General features: G+C 40.5%; 1 protein-coding gene across 1 annotated transcript in view; it reads right to left on the bottom strand.

Annotated features, from left to right (window-relative positions):
* Positions 1–19,067, bottom strand: part of PIKFYVE (phosphoinositide kinase, FYVE-type zinc finger containing) — a 62,351-nt gene that overhangs the window by 15,659 nt on the left and 27,625 nt on the right. The window contains exons 13-26 of the mRNA XM_005152558.3: positions 16,857–16,919; positions 14,654–14,783; positions 14,136–14,316; positions 12,745–12,819; positions 11,996–12,103; positions 10,077–10,217; positions 9,339–9,465; positions 7,168–8,354; positions 5,623–5,723; positions 4,408–4,479; positions 2,642–2,813; positions 1,125–1,303; positions 546–659; positions 54–162 (exon numbers count right to left, since the gene is read on the bottom strand). Coding sequence (XP_005152615.1) covers positions 54–162; positions 546–659; positions 1,125–1,303; positions 2,642–2,813; positions 4,408–4,479; positions 5,623–5,723; positions 7,168–8,354; positions 9,339–9,465; positions 10,077–10,217; positions 11,996–12,103; positions 12,745–12,819; positions 14,136–14,316; positions 14,654–14,783; positions 16,857–16,919 — 2,759 coding nt within the window. The remainder of the gene's footprint in view (positions 1–53; positions 163–545; positions 660–1,124; positions 1,304–2,641; positions 2,814–4,407; positions 4,480–5,622; positions 5,724–7,167; positions 8,355–9,338; positions 9,466–10,076; positions 10,218–11,995; positions 12,104–12,744; positions 12,820–14,135; positions 14,317–14,653; positions 14,784–16,856; positions 16,920–19,067) is intronic.

Here is a 19,067-nt window from a genome sequence, read left to right as displayed (position 1 = left end):
TTCTCCACACACTTTGCAGCCTATGATCTGCCAATACAGAAGTAGTTTATTACCTCCTTTTGGGCAAAGAGGTCTTCCATCTTCTCTTCCCTTGTTTTGCTGAAAGTATCTGTTTTCAGAGAAGCAAGGCGATCATCAACAGCAAGATATACTTGTGACACCCTGTCAACAGGGATGCAAAGAGTTAAGCTGTGACTACTTGAAATATCTTCAACATTCCTTAATGAAAGTCCAAATGTTTTTAAGGTTAGCATTTAAGAATACAAAAGACAAAACATGGCAGCCTGCACTGCAGGTTGTCACCCTGAGTTTACACAAGAAGTCTAAAAAGGCCATTAGTATAGCAGGTAAAGGTAATTAATAAGATTCCAGTACCACCCTCCCTTAGAAGCATAAACACATAAATGTGTTTTAAGCCATCACTTGTCCATTAAATAATGAATATTTCGCAAATCTTATCTATACGAGCAAAATAGATTTGTGTTTTACTTAAAAAATGCCCAAAATACAAACATGCTGAGGAAGGAATTCAAAACAAAGCTTACTTTTGAGAGAAATCTTTGAGATCCTGCAAAATAGTAACCTTTAACGGAGCCTGCCGTTTGATGTAGATCTTGGGGAGTGGGACACACACTTCAAGCAACCGGATTGCAGAGTAGCTGAGAAGACAGTACAATGCCTGTTAACAAGACACTCCCCACGTAGTACTAATTCTATACCATACTGCAGTTTGTGGCCCTTATATGAAGAGGTGCAGTGTCAATAGCCAGAGTTTTTGTTACTTTTAGGAGCAGTAACACCCTGTTCATTTATCTCCTATGCAAAAACTGTAACAGATCAAATTGAAAAAGCAAAATTCTGAAAGTTTGAGATTAGACATAGAAAAAGGGTTTTCTTTCTGTATCGTGAAGTTAGGAACACTGCACACCCCATGCAGGACAGCGATGGACCCAGAATGCCCTCTGGAAGCCAGCACCTGACTCTGCACTTGTGATTATACTGCAGTTATGCTCTCCCACACCATACTCAAAGTGAAGGACAGACTTAATGAATCCTTACTAGAGCTACATGCTTCACATAGTATTAGAGAGAGAGAGAAGGAAGTTTTTAGCAGTGGATCTCACCTGAAAGATGCCACCATCTGATTATAGGAAAAATACTGGTGATAGTCATGGTGAATGGAATGACCACAAGGCTCTGCATTGGCCCTTCGAGTGTACTGGTGCCCATAGAATCTCAGCTCAAGGTATTTTGCAAATGACATAGACCAAGAATCGTTGGAGAGGGGAACAACTGGTGTCACCTGAAAAATTGAAAGCCAAGTGTCTTAATTTCATCCTTTAACCAAGATTAAGGACAAGCTAACATAGGCAGCAATCTAGTATTCTTACTACCAGAAGCACCTGCAACCCTGAAAACACACTAAACAACAACAAAAGAGAGCATGTATGCAAAGCTAAGGCAAATAGGTAGTTAAAATGAATCAGATAAACAACACCTGCTGGTTGAGATGAGGACAGGCATTAAGCTGGGGGAGTCCAAACATACCCTTGACAGCTTATATCTGACAGGGTATTTCTCTGCATAGGGACAATTTCCAGTCCAGCAGTGGTTTCAACATATGCTTTTTCCCTGGTGATTCTTCAGCTACAAACACTCTGCAGTTTATTTCAACTTCAGCAGTGCTTGTAAGCTTAGAGTAGCCACTGCTTTATACATACTTAATAGCCACAAACATATTAGTGTTTACACGAGCACACAAAAATAAAAGGTTATAGAACAGGTGTATACACAGCAGCATAGGGCTTGCCTTCAGTAATTACATTAACTTCCTCCAGGTATCTTTAAATCCAACACCTATGTTTAAGACAGCATAAGTAGGTGAATTGAGTCACCCACATGGGTAATTGAGATGTTTTGCATTTCAAGCACTGCAGGAATCTTTTTTCATTAAGTCTTATTCTTCTCTCTGAAGGCTTTTAAGTTTTAAAATGTTTGGCTAGAGATGAGTATCCAGTTAGCAATGCTTTCTTAGCTAAATCATAGAACAAGTTTCAGATAATACACAGTCTTTCTATCTTGTGTTTTTTTTTAAAGCAACTTCATTCCTCTAACAAAGATTTTACTTACTTTCTAATGACTACCAAAGGAAGTCTAGACATCACATTGACGCAACACAAGACTGCCCAGTCCGTATCAGACCAAAGAATACCAAGTGGATTTAGCCAATTACTAACCCAGTAGGTCTTCAGTGTCTGCCCTTCCCCATTCTTTTGATGCTCACACTGATTCATTGCAGGGAAAGGGACCACACTCTCCACCTCTAAGAGGACAACTCCATTTTCCACATGTGTCAGAAATCGGTTTCTAGCAATACATCACCTCCATCTAAACCTACCCTCTTAGAGCCATGTTTGACACTTTCCCACACAACTACCTCACACAAGACATTTCACCTTCAACAGCCCTCTCTACAAGAGGAACTTTTAGATACATGAGAATGCCTGTATCAGCAACAGGGTTTGTGCTAGTTTAGCAGTAGGTCCAGGATGAGCACTTTCTTAAAAATACTGCCTTTACATACAAAGCCAGACACAACAGGAATACTAAACTGGAATGATTCTTAAGTCCACATCCTTACCTGTTTACACAGTCTACACCAGGAGTAAGTAAGAATGGTGTGCTGGTATCCAGGGACTGGAGAGTCCAGCTCCTTTAACACAATTTGCACACAGCCTTGCCCGTGAACAAAGCGACGAATGTGGTGCACCATTGGTGTTTCACAGAACATGCTGGGGCATTGGTAGGAAGGCCTTATAGAGGTAAATGGAAAGAATAATCACATGCTAGGCTATAGAACAGATTCAACATATGCAATATGCCTTTCAGTATCACAGTACTGTTTACCTTTAGTGTAGAAGTTTGCTAAGCCTTAGTGAGGGCTGTTTATACAGTGAATTCTCATTTAAAAACAGCATGTATGGAAATTCCCTGGCCAACAACCACCATATAGGTCTAAAAAGAAGTGACTTGATACTAGTTGCTATCACAATCTTTTATAACAAATCACTTTCTATCAAAATACTTCCTGTAGTCCACAAAGTATGGATCAATAACCTGAAAGGGCCTGCCAGAAGATAACTTTGGCAGTGTACCACAGCAAAGGTTACTGAGGTCAAAAGTGTGCCAAAAAGCCTTCAAGCTAGTAATGCTTCAGCTTCCTGAAGTAAGAGGTGAGCAAAATAATGCCATATAACCCCTTTCAACAGTAAAAACTCATGACCTTTCTTTGGATGGGTTTCTTTTAAGTCAGGGAAGAAAGTGTTACAACAGAAAAATAAAAGCTTAATTGTTCAGGTGCCAAAGTGACAGGGAATTCTTCAAAAACAGAAAAAGCCTGAAAAAAAAACCAAACTAGAGCCTCCTCGCTCATATGATATAAATAAATAAATAAATAAAATTTAGTTACCAAAACTATGGCAATTGAGAAGCATTCACATTATCACACTGCTAGTCAGCAGAGGGAAATAAGAATTTAAAAGTGACAGCTGAGCTGCTTCTCCTCACTGATCAGCACAAGGAGAAATCCTTGCTCCTCCAGAGAAGGCTGAACATTAAGAGTATTTTGCAACAGCAAGTGGCCAATGGAGAGAAGAGAGTAACCTTGTCTTCTCAGAAGCCATAGGTTGCCTATCCAGCTTCACAGCCTGCTGAAACTCTGTAGAGGGTTCTGGCAGTACTGATTATTACTGAAACGTAACAACTTGCACCTCTGTCAGATGAAGTAAGTTACACAGTACTTTTCCAGGGCTAAAAGTGTTCTGCAGCACTTAATTAGCCACCTGGCAAGTACAACAAAGCCTTACTCTGAAATGTTCAGATAACTCTAAAGGAGTAGGGTCTTTTCCAGAACTCGTAAGAAAGCTCAAATAGGAACCTAGGAAACCGGCCATCTGCACAATTGCTTGTCTTGATAAATAGCTGTTCAGAATACATGCTCAGACTCTTAACTAGGCCCTTAAGAGTCCTGATCGCTACAGGAATGTGTTAAATGAACAAATCTGTCTTTATGAACTTTTAAGTCTTGTTTCATAATCTGTTCCACTTCTCATTAGAGTAAGTAAGAGGGACAGAGCCCAAGCGGGAAAGCAGTAGATGTAATTGCTTTTAAGTAACGAGCACGAGTAAGTGAATTCTTAACTAGAGTTCCTATTTCACTACAGCATGATAATAAAGCAAAGAGAACAACAGATTTAAGTAATAAGCTTTACTAGGATATAACCAGCTCTGCTATTATCCTAAGTGCACAGGAAGTACAATCTATGAAGAGGGTGGCAGGTCAGCTATACAGAGCTACCAAAAGCTTTTTTTTTGTTAAAATGAGATTTAGAGTAAGTTCCTCCTCACCTGAAACAGTAGCGCTCCAAAAAAATCCCTAGTGTCAGGTCATTTTTCCCATAGAACTCCATAGTCACAATCCTAAAGAGAACAGAATGCTTTAGAGGATGGATGCTGTCGCTGTTAGCTCTGCAACAGCCATTAGGCGCACAGATCAATACCCACTGCTGGTTTATTTTCAGCCCTGTACACATTCAGGGACTGTTTCCCCCCCCCCCCCCCCCGACTACCCTTCCTAGATCCTTGCTGTTAGGTTTGCTAATAAGGAAATCAGGAGTGCTACTAGAACAAGTTTCAACTTGACATTTAAAAGTCAAATAGAATTCAACTGCACTTTTTAAGATCGTGCTTAACAATATCTAGGCACAGAAACCTAGACAGCTTGAAGCCTTGAACACTACAAGAAGATAAAAACAGCCTTAAGAAAGCCTTATTCTTCTAGAAGATGTAATAGTAACTTCTATTTTCTTAGAACCTGAGGTGACCAAGCCACTTAAAATGTCTATCAGTTTAGGTGTCACAATTCAGACATCTCTATTAACAGTAATTTATATCCTCTTATTGTTGCTGTTCAGTGAGCTTATCACCACATTATTTGGTTAATTCCTAAGCTTTTACAGTAATTCTAGACCTTTCCCTGTGAGAGCACCATCTCTATATTTTCAGGTGAGCTAGATGAAATACGTAAGACTTGTCCTGTCTAGCAGAGCTAGAAACGTGTCATAAGTTGCACACAGTTAACAAATCACAGCCCCCTAAGCTAGAAACAGTTAAAGTTCCTCGTGCTGCTGACAATAAAATTAGAAATATAGCAATATATTCAAATGGCACTCTCAAATAATGCAACCTAGAAGTATTCTGAGATTCTCTTAGGGCTTACTTTAGGCTTTGGACATTCTTTCATGTTTATATACACCAACATTTCCCCACAAAACTGCATGCAGTGCCCTCCCCACACGTACATTACTCTGCAGTGAAAGGATCAACTAAACTATTAGGTTTTAGGCTTGGCTTTATCATTCATGCCTTAGGGATTAAAAAGGATCCATGCTCTGGATCCACCCAGCTAGGTAAGACCAAATTCTTCTGGCAACAGTTCCTGCCGCAGAATGGGCACAATCTACCAAGAAGCCCTCAAAGAAATACTGCTATGAAGCAAGCATTGACCTTGACTTAGATAAAAAAATAGCAACTATACAGGCTGTAGAGAAGTAGTTTTCATACCAGGGGCTAACACAGGCACTTGGAGCATTGCTGGACTGAGCAGAAGAGCTACTGAAGAGAACACAGAGCCTCTGATGGTTTACTGGACTCAGGCAATCCACCTGGTAGAGAGAGGAAAAACTCATTTACTGGTTACAGACATCTCCATCTACACACAACTCCTCATGACAAAATTCTATTCCAGTAATTTTATTAATCTCTGCTTGCTCCTTTTGTCCTGATTAACCTTGCATTATGTCTGAGCTTTAGGCAGACTTGTACCATGTATAATTGCTAACTGCAGTTTTAAAACAGCATAAGTAATATGCCTAATGAAAGCAAGGCACATATGTGTTTCTGTTGAAAGGAAGCCAAGAGAAATGTAAAACAACAAGAGCCCCAAGACAAACATCCAGAGTCTCCAAAGCACTGTATGGTTCAGGACACCTCATAGTCAATACTCTCTCTCAATTACTCATTCAGGCTATAGAAGGACTTTCAACTTAAATGTCCACTGTGAAGATATTTACCATTGCTGCTGGAATGGAGCTGTTTCCCCTTCCACACCCTACAGAACTATGAAGTTACCAAATACTTTTCTTTGATCACTGAATAAATTTAAAACAGCATCAACCAGTCTGATCCAGAGCAAGAGCTAGTCTTACAGTTTGTAAGATTATGGCCTGTGAAGCTACACAGATTTACATTTAAGCACCATTAAATAGTGACTTCTGCTCATGAGTTTGAGGGCTGACTGGCTCGAGGAGCACATGTTTGACTATTTCAAGATACCAGTTCTGCTACTGTTGTTCATAGACTATTTTCCTGAATAGCTTCCAGTTCAGGAAAGTCCCAAGATCCTTTTCTTCAGATACAAGTTGGTTACTTCCAATAGCAGTTTCGCCAAAACTCTAAATATTTTGATTACAATCGCATAGTCCCTTCCTTTGAATTTTCAAAGAAGATTCCTCCCCTCCATTACAAGATTCTCCCATTTCCTCAGATCACTCAAACTTTTTACAATCAAATACTTCACTGTAATTACAGCTTACTGCCTTTTCCATCACATCAAACCCTCTGAAGATGGAAATATTATGCTTTTAGAAATCACCAATACAAGCAGCAAAAAAGCCCAGTTTCAGAAAATACTTTACATTTTCCCCACCTTCAAGCTCATTTTCATGTACAGCTGAGCTGAACAGGCCATGTCTTACACTGATTCTCAGCTGACTTTGTGCATTTCTCAGGAAGCACAGTCTCACAACCTCTTCCCTTTTCAGAGAAATTCTGCAGTCAGTCTCTTGTTCTGCTTTTTTAAACCCCTACCTTCCCTGGTCATACAGGCTTGTTTAAGCGTTCAGGGCGCTACAAGCTAAAATGCAGTTTCAACCCAGTCAAAAAACAAAAGCAATACACAAACAAAACAAAGCCAAAAACACTCACACAAATAAAAAAAAAAACCCAAACCTAATCACCAACCACAGTTCTGGTTTAACATTTAATGCCTTCTGTAATACGCAAAACTGATGTAACCTGGGTTTTCAGTAGCATAGCTTTGAATCTTACCTTATGAGACCATGAGGTTTCACTCTGAGCCAGTCCCTTTTCCTCCTCTTCATTCCTGCAGCCAGTTTTTCCAGTAGGGACACTAGACACCTCCCTACTTTGGGCAAAGGGATCTCCATTCTTCTGTAGTATCCTCCCTCCTCTGGCCCGATAGTCAGCCAGCATTCTGGCCAAGCTCTGGCTATCACCTAGATGTTCTGCTATTCTAGTATTGACCAACTCATGAGAAGGTAAGACTTGGATAGCCTTAGCTTGAATACTCCCATTCATCCCTTGTAGTCCAGAGAGATCCCGCAACAACTGTCTCTTCCTTCTGCTCTCCAGCTCTTTGTATTCCTTATTAAGAAGGGGAGACCAATAAACTTGCTCAGGGAAGTAATCCCGGGCAGGGCACCTCATGCCTTTTTCAGTCAAAAGAAATGGTTCACGGAACATCAGTACAGGAGAAATACAGAGAATGACATCTTTCAACTCCTGCTTAAATGCTGCAGAGTAAGTCTTGAGACGATCTTCAGAAGAAGTTACTTCCTCCGTGACATATAAACCAGTATCATCCTGGAGAGGATCTCTGAAGACTCTCATCTGACTCTTGGACTCCTGCAGGTCATCTGCCTGTTGAAAAGACTCTAGTGTCTGGCTATCCAGAGTGACCAAGTGCTGGTCCATACCATGGAGGGGCAACAGGGATGTTTCAGGTATTGCAGGAGGTACAGAGTTGAACACTGGAAATTGTGACTCCAATTTGTGGTGCTCTTGCTGTTTTGAAGACACCATTTCTAGTTGGTTGTTCTCTTGGTCATCTCTCTCAAATAAACCTCTTTGTTCAAGCAAGCTGACCTCATCAGAGGACACAGACTCAGAGATTACAGGCAGTTTGTCAGAGGATTGTTCAATGTCTCTGACTGCTGTGCTGAAATCCTCACCATTGAAGAGGTTCTGTTGCTCATTTTCATCTCCTGGGTCCTCAATAAGGGAGTGAAAGGAGGTGTTTCTGGTCAGAGTAGGGGGCATGGCAAACTCATCCATAAGGAAAGAAATTTCCAGCTGGGAATGATAAGCCACACAGACCATGAAAATCAGAATCTCCTTCACACGGGCCAGCTCATACTCTGCAGCACCACACAACTTGATAGTGCAACCCAGGTGTTGGGGACACCCTTCAAAGAACATCAGGGTTTTTGTCTGATCTAGAGGAAAACAAAACCAACATAGGAGTTAGGATGAGAACTACAGTTAACCTGCTCTTAGCTATCTCACACACTGAAAAGACTAGCAGACTAAGAGCAAGTAATGTTGGTAGTACAATCCAGCTGCAGAAATTCACATCTCTGCTAAAAAGAACATTTTTTTGCAAGCAAAACAAGCATTTGCTATAGAATTTCTCCTGTTTTATAAAATAAATCATCAAAAAGTCCAAGTGAAGGCCACATGGAGCACGTTGGCCTAAACAGCCTATTCTGAGATCACTGCAGACTCTGCAGCAGTGAAGCAAAAAAATCACTGTCCTCCCAGGCTCATTGTTACAAGTCAAAAGCCTACATGATTTTCAGTGCAATTTAAAGTCTGGAAGGTGGCATCAGGAAGTGGAAGGAGAAGAGATGCAAAGACTGCACCTCCACAAAGACTTGCATGAACAGCATCTATGTGTGCTAGCACCACTGGGAGCCTGTCAAACAGCATTTCTTCCTTCACAGACTTCCACTGCCAAGAAGAAGTCACAGAGGAAAAGGAACATGATTTCTCAAAGGTGCACAATGACTGGACTTGGGGCAGCATGCACAAATTGCAACGAGGCAAATTTTGATTGGACATATTAAAGTAGGATCAGGTGATCTTCTGAGGTCCCTTCCAACCCAGGCTCTGTTTCTATGTGGAAAAATTCCTTACAGTGAGGACGGTTAAGCAACTGAACAGGTGCCCAGACAGACTGAATTCTCCATTCTGCAGTATTTTCAGCCTAATTAAAACCTAGTGTGTCTCATCTTAGTTAGATCATGCTTTCATGTCCACAGCCAGTTCACTATAGTTCCAAGATATAACAAAGTAAAGAAAGATGAGTAGGAAGGATAACACTTGATCACACAAGGCACCCAACACTTGAGATCCAGTTAAGGGAAGCAAAACATTTACTCTTTCACAAACACAAGCTAAGTCACGTCAGGTTTACTCACCATTGGGCAACTGGAAAACTTGCATATAAAATTTATGACAGGTTCCCAAACGTGGTTTGGTCAACAGTTGATCCATTGACATCACTAAGTCTCCCTGGGTCATTCGACTTACCCGGTCTAACACTTGCTGTAAAAAATTGAAAGAACAGTAAGAATCTTCAGTGCAAAGAGAGCACTGGCACCTTTAGGTTGTTCTTAAAAAACGAACAAGCAAGCCAGTGTGACCAAGGAAACCTCTCACTGGGATGCAAACTGTGGGTTAAACCCAGTCACACAAACATACACCTACAATATACAAGACTCTTAGAAAAGCAGGAAATATTTCTGGTGAGAGGTGAGATTGTGCCCTTCCTTGGAAATATCTGGATCTATTCAAGTGAAAAGAGTTCGAGGAGGTATACTGTAGTCACCACAGTGCTGGATATCAGAAGCTCAACCAACTCCCACAGCTGCTCTGTTTGGATATCTATACCCTGTCCCACAAGGACAGAGAGGCTCTCTGGCGATCACTGTGGACCCATGCAAGTTTTGCTACAAATAGGTGCTAGAGTTACCTAGAACCAAGCCAGAGTTTGCCTGTCCTGTCCTTTCAGGAGAGAAGTGTCATTAAAAGAGAGCTCAGGTTTGGTTAGAGTAAAATATAAGACAACTCTTTAACTTCTCCTTGTAACAAGCTCCCTGGAGAAAGCAAAGAGATCTACCACAAGACCCAGTCTGACTTTGACAGGAAACACTCACCGGCTTGACATTGATGACCAGAGTGATACCATGCTCTAAGAGCATGTCCTGAGCAATACGGGACACAGTCTTCTCAACAAGGACCAAATTAGGCCTGACATCAACTATCCGCTGTACATAGTTCTTCAAGAACTCCCTTTCCTGTAGACAGGAACAAAGTATGTTAAGAACAACAATTAACTACAACAAATCCATCTTAATATTACTTTCTCTCTCATTTATACACTGACCTTTCCTATAAAAACAGGGAAACCAGCTATCCAGAAACCACCATCAGTTGCCCATTGTGCACATTTCATCATCCCCACAGCACAATACTCAGTTTATCAGTAATCTGTTATGTGCAGTAATTGCACCTAAGGATGCAGTCCAATGACAGTCTGAAGTAAGAGACTTGCAGCAGAATCCATAGATACATGAACCTTATATCCTTACATGGAAGAAATCTTCATGTTTGAAAGCTGCTAGAATTAGAGCATCCTAAACCAAAGCCTTTGCAGTATTATGCTTTCCATCTTTAGATACATGCTAATGTTGAGTGCTGGCACTCTGCCACTACCATTCACTAAGAGTATGCCAGTGTTCTACACCTCTACTAGTCTATACACAGACCTTCAGTTCCTAAATCTGTATTTGGAGACAGTGCTCCTGGAGTGCGATCCAAAATGCTGTGCACCGAAAAATTGCTCTTCTAATCATGCCCACTTTCTGGCTTCAGCTCAGTATCCCCTCCACACTTCTATTTCTATGCACAGAAAGAGAAAGCAGAGCTTTAACTCCATCTGAATTAAAAGCTTATACTGCAGAGGATACAACTTCCCAAGCCTCTATTGTGTTATAATGCAGCTCACATTAATCAGGTTTTAGAAGCTCTGTGCAAAAGATACCACAAAAGCAGTTTGTTAGCTCCTCAGAACACAAACATTCATGTTAATGTTGCAAAGATACAGCTTTTGCTAGAAGCTAATCTTTTCAATTTAAGTAGTATTTCTGTAGTGTTTTCTGTCCTGGAAGACTTTAATGCATATCACATTCTAAAGCAGATGCTGAAATAATCAGAGACCAATATCTTGAAGGTACTTAGAAGCTACTTCTACCCCATGCGGACAAAGGACAGGTCTCAGCTGAAGCTTTTACTAGAAAACCAGGTCACTAGGCAGAGAGTAGAGACAAGTTCTATTGCTAAAGCTTTCATACCTGTAATCCTCTCCATTAGTCAAGAAGCAAAAGTGGGTTTAAATGCATGCTAAGGAAATAATCAAATAGAGAAACAAGCCTCATGGCTCAAGCCTAGTAAGGCACCCAATACACTTGTTATGAGTATCCTGACAAACACCTGAAGACCGATTCTCAGACAGGACTGAAGTGTGCTAAAGAAAAGGTCTATCCATTTCAGTGTTTTCATATTTGAAGCACCTCCCTGCTCACAGGGGCAGGGCACCTGTTTTCAAGTGACTCTTTGTAGTTCGTCACTTTTTTAGGTTGGTGGTTGTTCCATTTTTTTCAAGCCTGACAAGAAATGGCATGGGTACAACTTAACCCTCAGCTACACTAACTTTTCTACTATTTCTTCACACACTAAACTATATCTAGCTCTGACCTTCTGTAATAAGGAACTGTATGTTCCTTATACAGGGTACCATTAAAAAAAACCCATATTTCTTAAAATTATGCATTTAATTGTGAGGATCAGAAGATCACTCTCAGAACATGTGCTGATGGTTTTTGTTGTCAAATTACAAGACCACCAGCTTGTACTGTACTTACTGCAGCAGTTTTCTTAGCTAGCTGCTAGATGAGATTTTTCTCTTTCCTATGCAATCTCACTCTGAGATTCACCTTACACACTGAAAAAACCCAATCAGATGTGCACTGATCATCATATTTTGTTTTAATCAAGAACAAAAGCATGCTCTCACCTGAAGTACTATAGGGTCTATGCAGGTAAACTTTGTTTCTTCCCGATACAGGTACTCAATTGAGCACTTCAGCAGAAGAATTTTGGGATTTTTTAAGCAAGAGTTCATCTGAAAAGAAGACACAAAGATTGTTACAAAAAAATACACTGATCTGGAAGATAAAGTGTACACAAGGAGATAGACTTCCCATGATAAACCTAATCTCCCAAAAGTGTCTCAGCTATCCCCCCAACTATACATTCATCCTTCTTATGAAGATATTATACCCAGATTCGGTGTTTCACAGCTACTGTCCAGTAACAGTGCAATATTAGAGGTTTCTACAGTCACCTCCAAGAAACCTGAAGTTTTGATACACTTTGGAGACTCCATCCAGATCAACTCTATCTTGACCTCCTGCTTTAATTAAAAGCTCACTTTACTATATTGTCATAAGCTAGAACTTCAAAAGCCTTTTTCTGGCAAAAACTTAGGGTAATTATTAGGTGCCCTCTGAGGCTATGGGGTAGAAAGGATGTTTTTCTATATGTGCATGAGAAAATTTGCCACCCACACCAAATCTCTGGACTAAAAGAAAACAGCTTAGAAAAGCAATGCTTTAAAAGCTATTCTGGTTTAGCGACTCAAACTAGAGAAAGCCTGCAATCCTCCTGACTGGTGACAGAAAGAAAACAAAAAGGAAGTCACAGCACATTTGCATCCTCAGCACAAACTGTTAGCCAGCACTTGATTAGTCAAGCCTACGTTACCTTTTTGTGCGCAACATTCTTAGTACAAACAAATCCATTCACCACCATGGAGTCAAATTTCTTTCCACCAGGAATCTAACAAAGCAAAGAACATTTTACAAGTGTCATACACTCCCATAACTTCTAATGCAGTAACCTAATACACAAAATACCTATTGTAGCTGATGTGCAAACTTTAGCTACACCCTCAGCTATCAGATGAACCATCAGGTACAGTCATGCTGGACACACAAATCTTTTCTTTAAAAGTCTGGCAAACTAAGGACAACACGAAAACATGTATTAATTTCCAGGATAGCCATGTCCCTCCCAACAAATGCATATTTGTTAATCCTGGTACATTCTGGAAGATAAGCAAACCTAATTTCCATAGGCCATCAGGAGCATATCTCTTTGCACATGCCATTTCTACTGACATCAAACAAGTTGTAAGGAAAGAAGGAACGAAAAACACAAAGGAGAGAAAAACCAAACTTCCACCTACTATCTGAACACATTGAACACTTGACTAATGTGCCTACAGTTACAACCAATCACAGGAGTAATGAACAACATGAAACGGGTTTCTGAATAACATGTTTCAGAGTACATTTCTGTTATCAGCATGTGAAAACAGCAGACCGCTACAAAGAGCTTTCACCTCTGAACATCTGCTCTTTGAACTGGAGATTCAGGAGAGAAAGCAACTACTGATGCTGCCTGAAGAGATGCCACCAGGACTATAATGTTCTCCTTATATCTTACACAGCAAAAAAATACAAATACAAAAGGCCTCCCAAGGTGAATTTTGTCAAAGAAAAACAAGGCTGAGCCTTTGATCCTCAGTCATGCTAGCAACTTGGATGCCAGTTTCACATCAGCCCCTCAGAAGAAACTCTGCATGCCACAACTCCAACTTTACAGTTCACCAATGTCAACACTGCGACATCTGGCAGAACCGGATGCACTATCCCACAACAATTAAGTTTTCCCTCTTGAGGAAAGTCCTTGTACTTCACATGGGAGGAGTTCAGTCCTCCATAATGGATAGTTACAGAGTAACAGATTGCTACACAGAGTTCTGCAAGCTATTTATCCAGCACTTGGTACATCTCCAATCCAAGCACAAAATAAGCAGAAACCAAAAAAGGAAGCAAGTCATTAAAAAACTGTTGCTCTTTGCTGCCTTCTGCAGCCTAAAAGAAGAGATCAGCTTCAGGGTACTGAAGCGCCTTTCACAGTATGCAAAGTTCCTTCTATGCAACTTCTAGAACACCAACTTACTGAAAGGCTACATTCGCCAATTACACCACTACGCATGCTGGGGATAATATGAAGGGGACTCTTCAAACAAGGGGTGCTGCCAGCAGCTGCACCCTTTCATTTCCCTACATCCACTGTTTGATACTTACTTTTTTGATATGAACAAACTGGCGGATATCCATGTCATCATCTCTGTTCTTGACATCAGGTCGTACAGTTTGAACTACCTGGCAAACCACAGGTACAATGATATCCCTCCAGGATAGTGACAGGGACTCATTGTACAGAAGCTGCTGAAGCAGTGCCATCATGTGGTTGTGATTAGCACACCTGAAAACAATAGAAGACATAAGAAAAATACATGTAACAGTGATTAGTTGAAGCTGTATTTCAGAAGTCAATTTCTTAACATTTAGAGTGTAGGAAGTCTCCGAAGGAATAGTTGTCTAGAATGTTCTACAGTCAACTCTGGTCCTGCACTTCAATATATAAAAATCACAGGGAAACAAGCAATCAAAATATACTATAAAAATGTGGTTTCCACAATTCAAATTAAATCTTTGTTTTGCCCACTGTAAATTAAGTCCCACTGAAAGCTGCTGGAACAGAGTGGCTTCAGGAATTGTTAGTCAACATATGCAAACTCCTTTTTCTACATATTTCTTACAGCAGCCTTTCCATAGCTTGTTTCTCTCCATTCTCTTCCCTCAGCAGATCAAGATTGCTGTGATGCCAGCCTAGGGGTGTGAAAAAGAGTTCTTTGGACTTCTCCTCCACCCTCCTGTTGAACAACGACTCTGCAAGAGAGAAACAAACCTTATTAATATAAGGTCACAACTCAATGCCTGTATCTTTCAGAAAAGCTAGTTTGAAATGAGAAGACTTTACTAAGACATAAGCCTAAGCCTCTTGAATTACTGAGTTTGAGCTAGATGTCATGGTAATATGATGATGCAAACAGTATTGAGTATAAAAGTGGTAAATGTACAAAGGCAAAATGAGCTACTAAAATTCTTGTACTGCCAGTATAGACCAGTTTTCCAGAATTCAGCTGTTACCAAGTTTAAGACAAGATTTAAAAAACTGAATCTTATAACCCAGTTTTGTCTATAAATAAGCAACAAATTCAAAATATTATGTACATTCATAATACATAACTATAATATCTTTCAGACTTACAGCATTGGTCCAAGGCACTGATTTGATTGACAAAAAGCAGGTGATTTGAAGACATCTACGTATAAGTGGCATTTAAAGATCTAGATTTCATTCAGGCTGCAGCGCAGGTATCAAAAATATCTTTGTAGAGGCCTTGTTTAACACACCTCCCAGACAGATTTTGAAGAAATGCTAAGCTACTAATTCATACTTCACACTTCTGAACCTTTAAGTGACTTGCAGCCCTGACCCCACACACCACCTCCTTACTGCTCAGGTGCAGACAGAGCCTAGATGAACAAGCATGCTGGCAGCTATGTCACAGTATTTAATATTACAGAATTCTCAAGGATCTTCTGTCAAGAAAGTGGCACAAGCTTTTCAAAAGACCTCAGCACATTTTCTCACATCCATCCACATAACCATCATATACATAGGTGCACCTCTGCTACAACAAACAGGATGCCAATGAAGGCTATATCCACTGAATATATTTATTTCTAAATCTTAAATGTCAGCATGAACTATAGCCATTTCTACTCTGGAAACAGAAAGTGGGTTTCAAAAGCATAAAACAGTCCTCACTTAGAGTAGGCCTTCCACTTTCAATCACTATCTTCTGTAGCAACTCCTTAAAACTTCTCTGGTTTGCAGTATCAAGTTCAGAGATTCTTTCAGCAGAGATTTATGTGCTTTGAAAGAATTACTAGATTGTTTCCCATACAGGTATTATGATACTACAGAGGGAAGTTATAAGCTTCCACATTCTCATAATGGCTGATTATAATTCACATACACTAGTAGTGTAAAAATTTTCCATCAGCAAGTAGTAAGCCTTCAGAGTTCAAGCTTAAAACTTCTCAGAGTGCGTGATCCAGCTGCAAAATCCTCATACAATAGTAATCTGAGAAGGATGAATGGAAAAAAAAGGACTTAAAAAAACAACAGTTAGCTTCTTCCAGATGTTCCATACCCAAAATTAGCTGTGCAGAAGATTAATGGAAGTTACAACCCCTTTCCTTTCTCCTGCAAAAGCTAAGTTAAAACCTAAGCATCAAAGACTTTATTTTCTGGCTGCACAGACACTGGGGTTTTCCCCTTATTTCCTCCTCTTACAAGCTCACCAAAATCAACACCAATAACTAGAACAAAAAAAATCCCGTAAGTTCACCTGGTCACAAATACTAGAGAGCACATGAGTTTTAAAAATCACAGTTGCATCTAATGGCTATTTCAGAAGTACATTTCAGAAGTACCAATGGTGGTTGTGGTACTGATGACAAAAAACCCAGACAGATTTAAGAGGTGAAGCTTTAAGCTATTCTGTGGAAGTACAGCAACTAATCATAATCACATCTTTATTTGCTTGCACAGAAAGTTAAAGATCTGTTACATAAGTTTGTGGGTGGGAAAGCTGTGAACAGACCTCGCACTTAGACTTACTCAAAAAAAAAAAACAAACCCTAAACAAGTAAGAGCTTTTCTTTAAGTGCTTTTGAATGGAGAAATCCGAGAAGTGAAAGAACCTTAAGCTTGAAAGTGCATTCAAAAAAGCTACAGTACAGCTTATTTATCAGTTTTGCCACAAATAAGTTCAGATTTACTGTCAAGTAAATATTTCTAAAGGGTTAACACCCTATTAGAAGAGCATTGAGGAGCTTCCACCATTATATTAAAACCATACAACAGCAACATTTTACGCTTCTCCTTACCTTTAATAAAAGCATCACTTATGGAGAACATCTGCTGCCCTCCGTTCTCAGGATTCAAATACTCTGAAAGAAAAGAGAAGAGGGAGATAGGCGGAGACAAAGAAAATGACAGGTTCCACTGGTGTGCCCATATAATTAGGATGTACACGCCCACACCAGAAGCAGCAGCATTACTCATCTAAGTGTTTAGTCACCAATTTAGCAACAGTTTGATGGGTGGTAAGGACAAGAATATCCTCTCATTCTTGTTCTATCAAAAAGTTCTAAGAGGACAAGAAAATTGTACTTATTACTGTGAAGACACAAACAAACAAAGGAGACACGAGCAAAGACTGAACTAAGAGTTGAAAGTTTGCTTTCCCCATTGACACAGACCACACTTCTCTCAATCTGAATATTTATGTGCTAAGCTGCAAGCAAACACCATAGGAATGTCCAGAGAAAGAAAGGCCTTTTCACTTTGGTCTCAAAACACAGCTTCAAAAGCCATCTTGCTCTCACACTCCAATGAAGTTCTTAGACTGAAGTTCCCAGCCATAAGATTTATCTTACTTCGTGAAGGAAACAAAAGAGCCTGCCTTTCAAAACCTAGAAGCCTGAAGTCTAGAACAGTTTAAAGTGTTTTGAGGAATCAATACTGACAGAGGTGTACTCCCGGCAACAAAGGAAAATAAGAGATATATCACTTTACATATGGGAAAGAAGATGAAGCTCTGCCTACCATCCTTGTTTAGCTTGCTAGATCTTGATCTTTCGTGCAGGCTGGCTGGCTAAAAAAAACTTGTTTTCCCTACAGGCCGTTAGATCGTTGTGCTGTTAGTTCCTTTGCTGTACAAAGGGACTGTACAGTGAGAAAACAATTGCAATAGCCCAAGCGCTTACACAATGCAATAATCCAAAATCTGAAGCTAACTCTATATCGCGTTCCCTGAGAACGGTCCAGACCTACTGCCACAAGCAGAATGCAAACCAGGCAGCTTTCACACACCAACAGAAAGCAACAGAGAGCTGACAGGACACAGACAATCACAAGTCTCTGAACAGCAGCACTCAGAGACCATTCACATGCCACCATTTTCAAAACCTGAGCTTGTCTGCAGTTGTCCAGTTTGAAAACATATACTCAATAGATGATCAATGTGCCAAAGAGAAGCTGCAAGCTCCCCTCGCAGCTTAATAGTTATTTGCAGGTTCCTTTCACCTCGTGCTTAGATTAAGAGTTTAACATCACAAGTAATCTACTGCTTGATAAAAGCTGGCTCACCCTCAGCATTTATTCACCCAAAACCCCACAGACTACCTAGAGAAAGTCATGTCATGCTGTACCTTCACATGAACATGTATACTAGCACCTCCACCCCTCTCCACCTTGCAACAGCCTTAGGGCAGCAGCCTCTACTGTGAACACACTCATATTAGGTCTGACATATATACTTGACTGACACAGCAAAGACAGGAGTTATCCCTAGCTGAAACCTAACCTTTAGTTATGCTCTAGTCAAAGACACAGGTGGAACCTCTAAACCAGCCACACTTCTCTTCAATACAGCTTCACCTCATATAACTTTGCTTCCAATTGTGCTCTGAGAAATTCCTGACAAGGTAAAAGACCATACCTCCTCATAGACTGGACAGATAACACACCCACAGGTGCAAGTTTCAGACTGTGAGAGTTGCTAATGCACATTTCTTACACATCATCCTTAGATGCGTCATGCTCCAAAGAAGGAGCGGGGGGGGGGGGGGGGGGGCGGGAAGTTCCTGTAGTGGTTTTTGTAGCCTTGTCTGTAAGCAGTGAGCTATCAAGTGACTGTCTTACAAGCTCCACTGAAGAGGTCCACCAGAACAACCCACCCCAGAACATGAATTCCTAGGTCCGATTCAAGAGCATCACTGAAAGCAAATACTAAAATGCACACAGAAATTCACAGGTGAATGGAAACCAGCAAGTACATTTCTTGTACACCTTACAGATTGCTCTGGTTAAACATCAAAATGGACTGGCCAGAAACCTCAGCTTTTTTTTCTAGGTACACAAACAGGCATGCATGCATCCACAAGTACCCACTGAAAACCAAGGTGCACCTTCCCAGAAGGTGCACCAGGAGAGCTCCTGATAACAGCAGGCTAAGGCTTGGCAAGCAATGGTGGTAAGGAACTGTGTCATAGCTATTCAGATGCTCTTCTCTTTCCTCCTCCTAACTATAGGCA

This window comes from Melopsittacus undulatus, chromosome 8, assembly GCF_012275295.1.
Source record: "Melopsittacus undulatus isolate bMelUnd1 chromosome 8, bMelUnd1.mat.Z, whole genome shotgun sequence".
Classification (NCBI taxonomy): Eukaryota; Metazoa; Chordata; class Aves; order Psittaciformes; family Psittaculidae; genus Melopsittacus; species Melopsittacus undulatus.
This window is presented reverse-complemented; position numbering and strand designations above follow the sequence as displayed.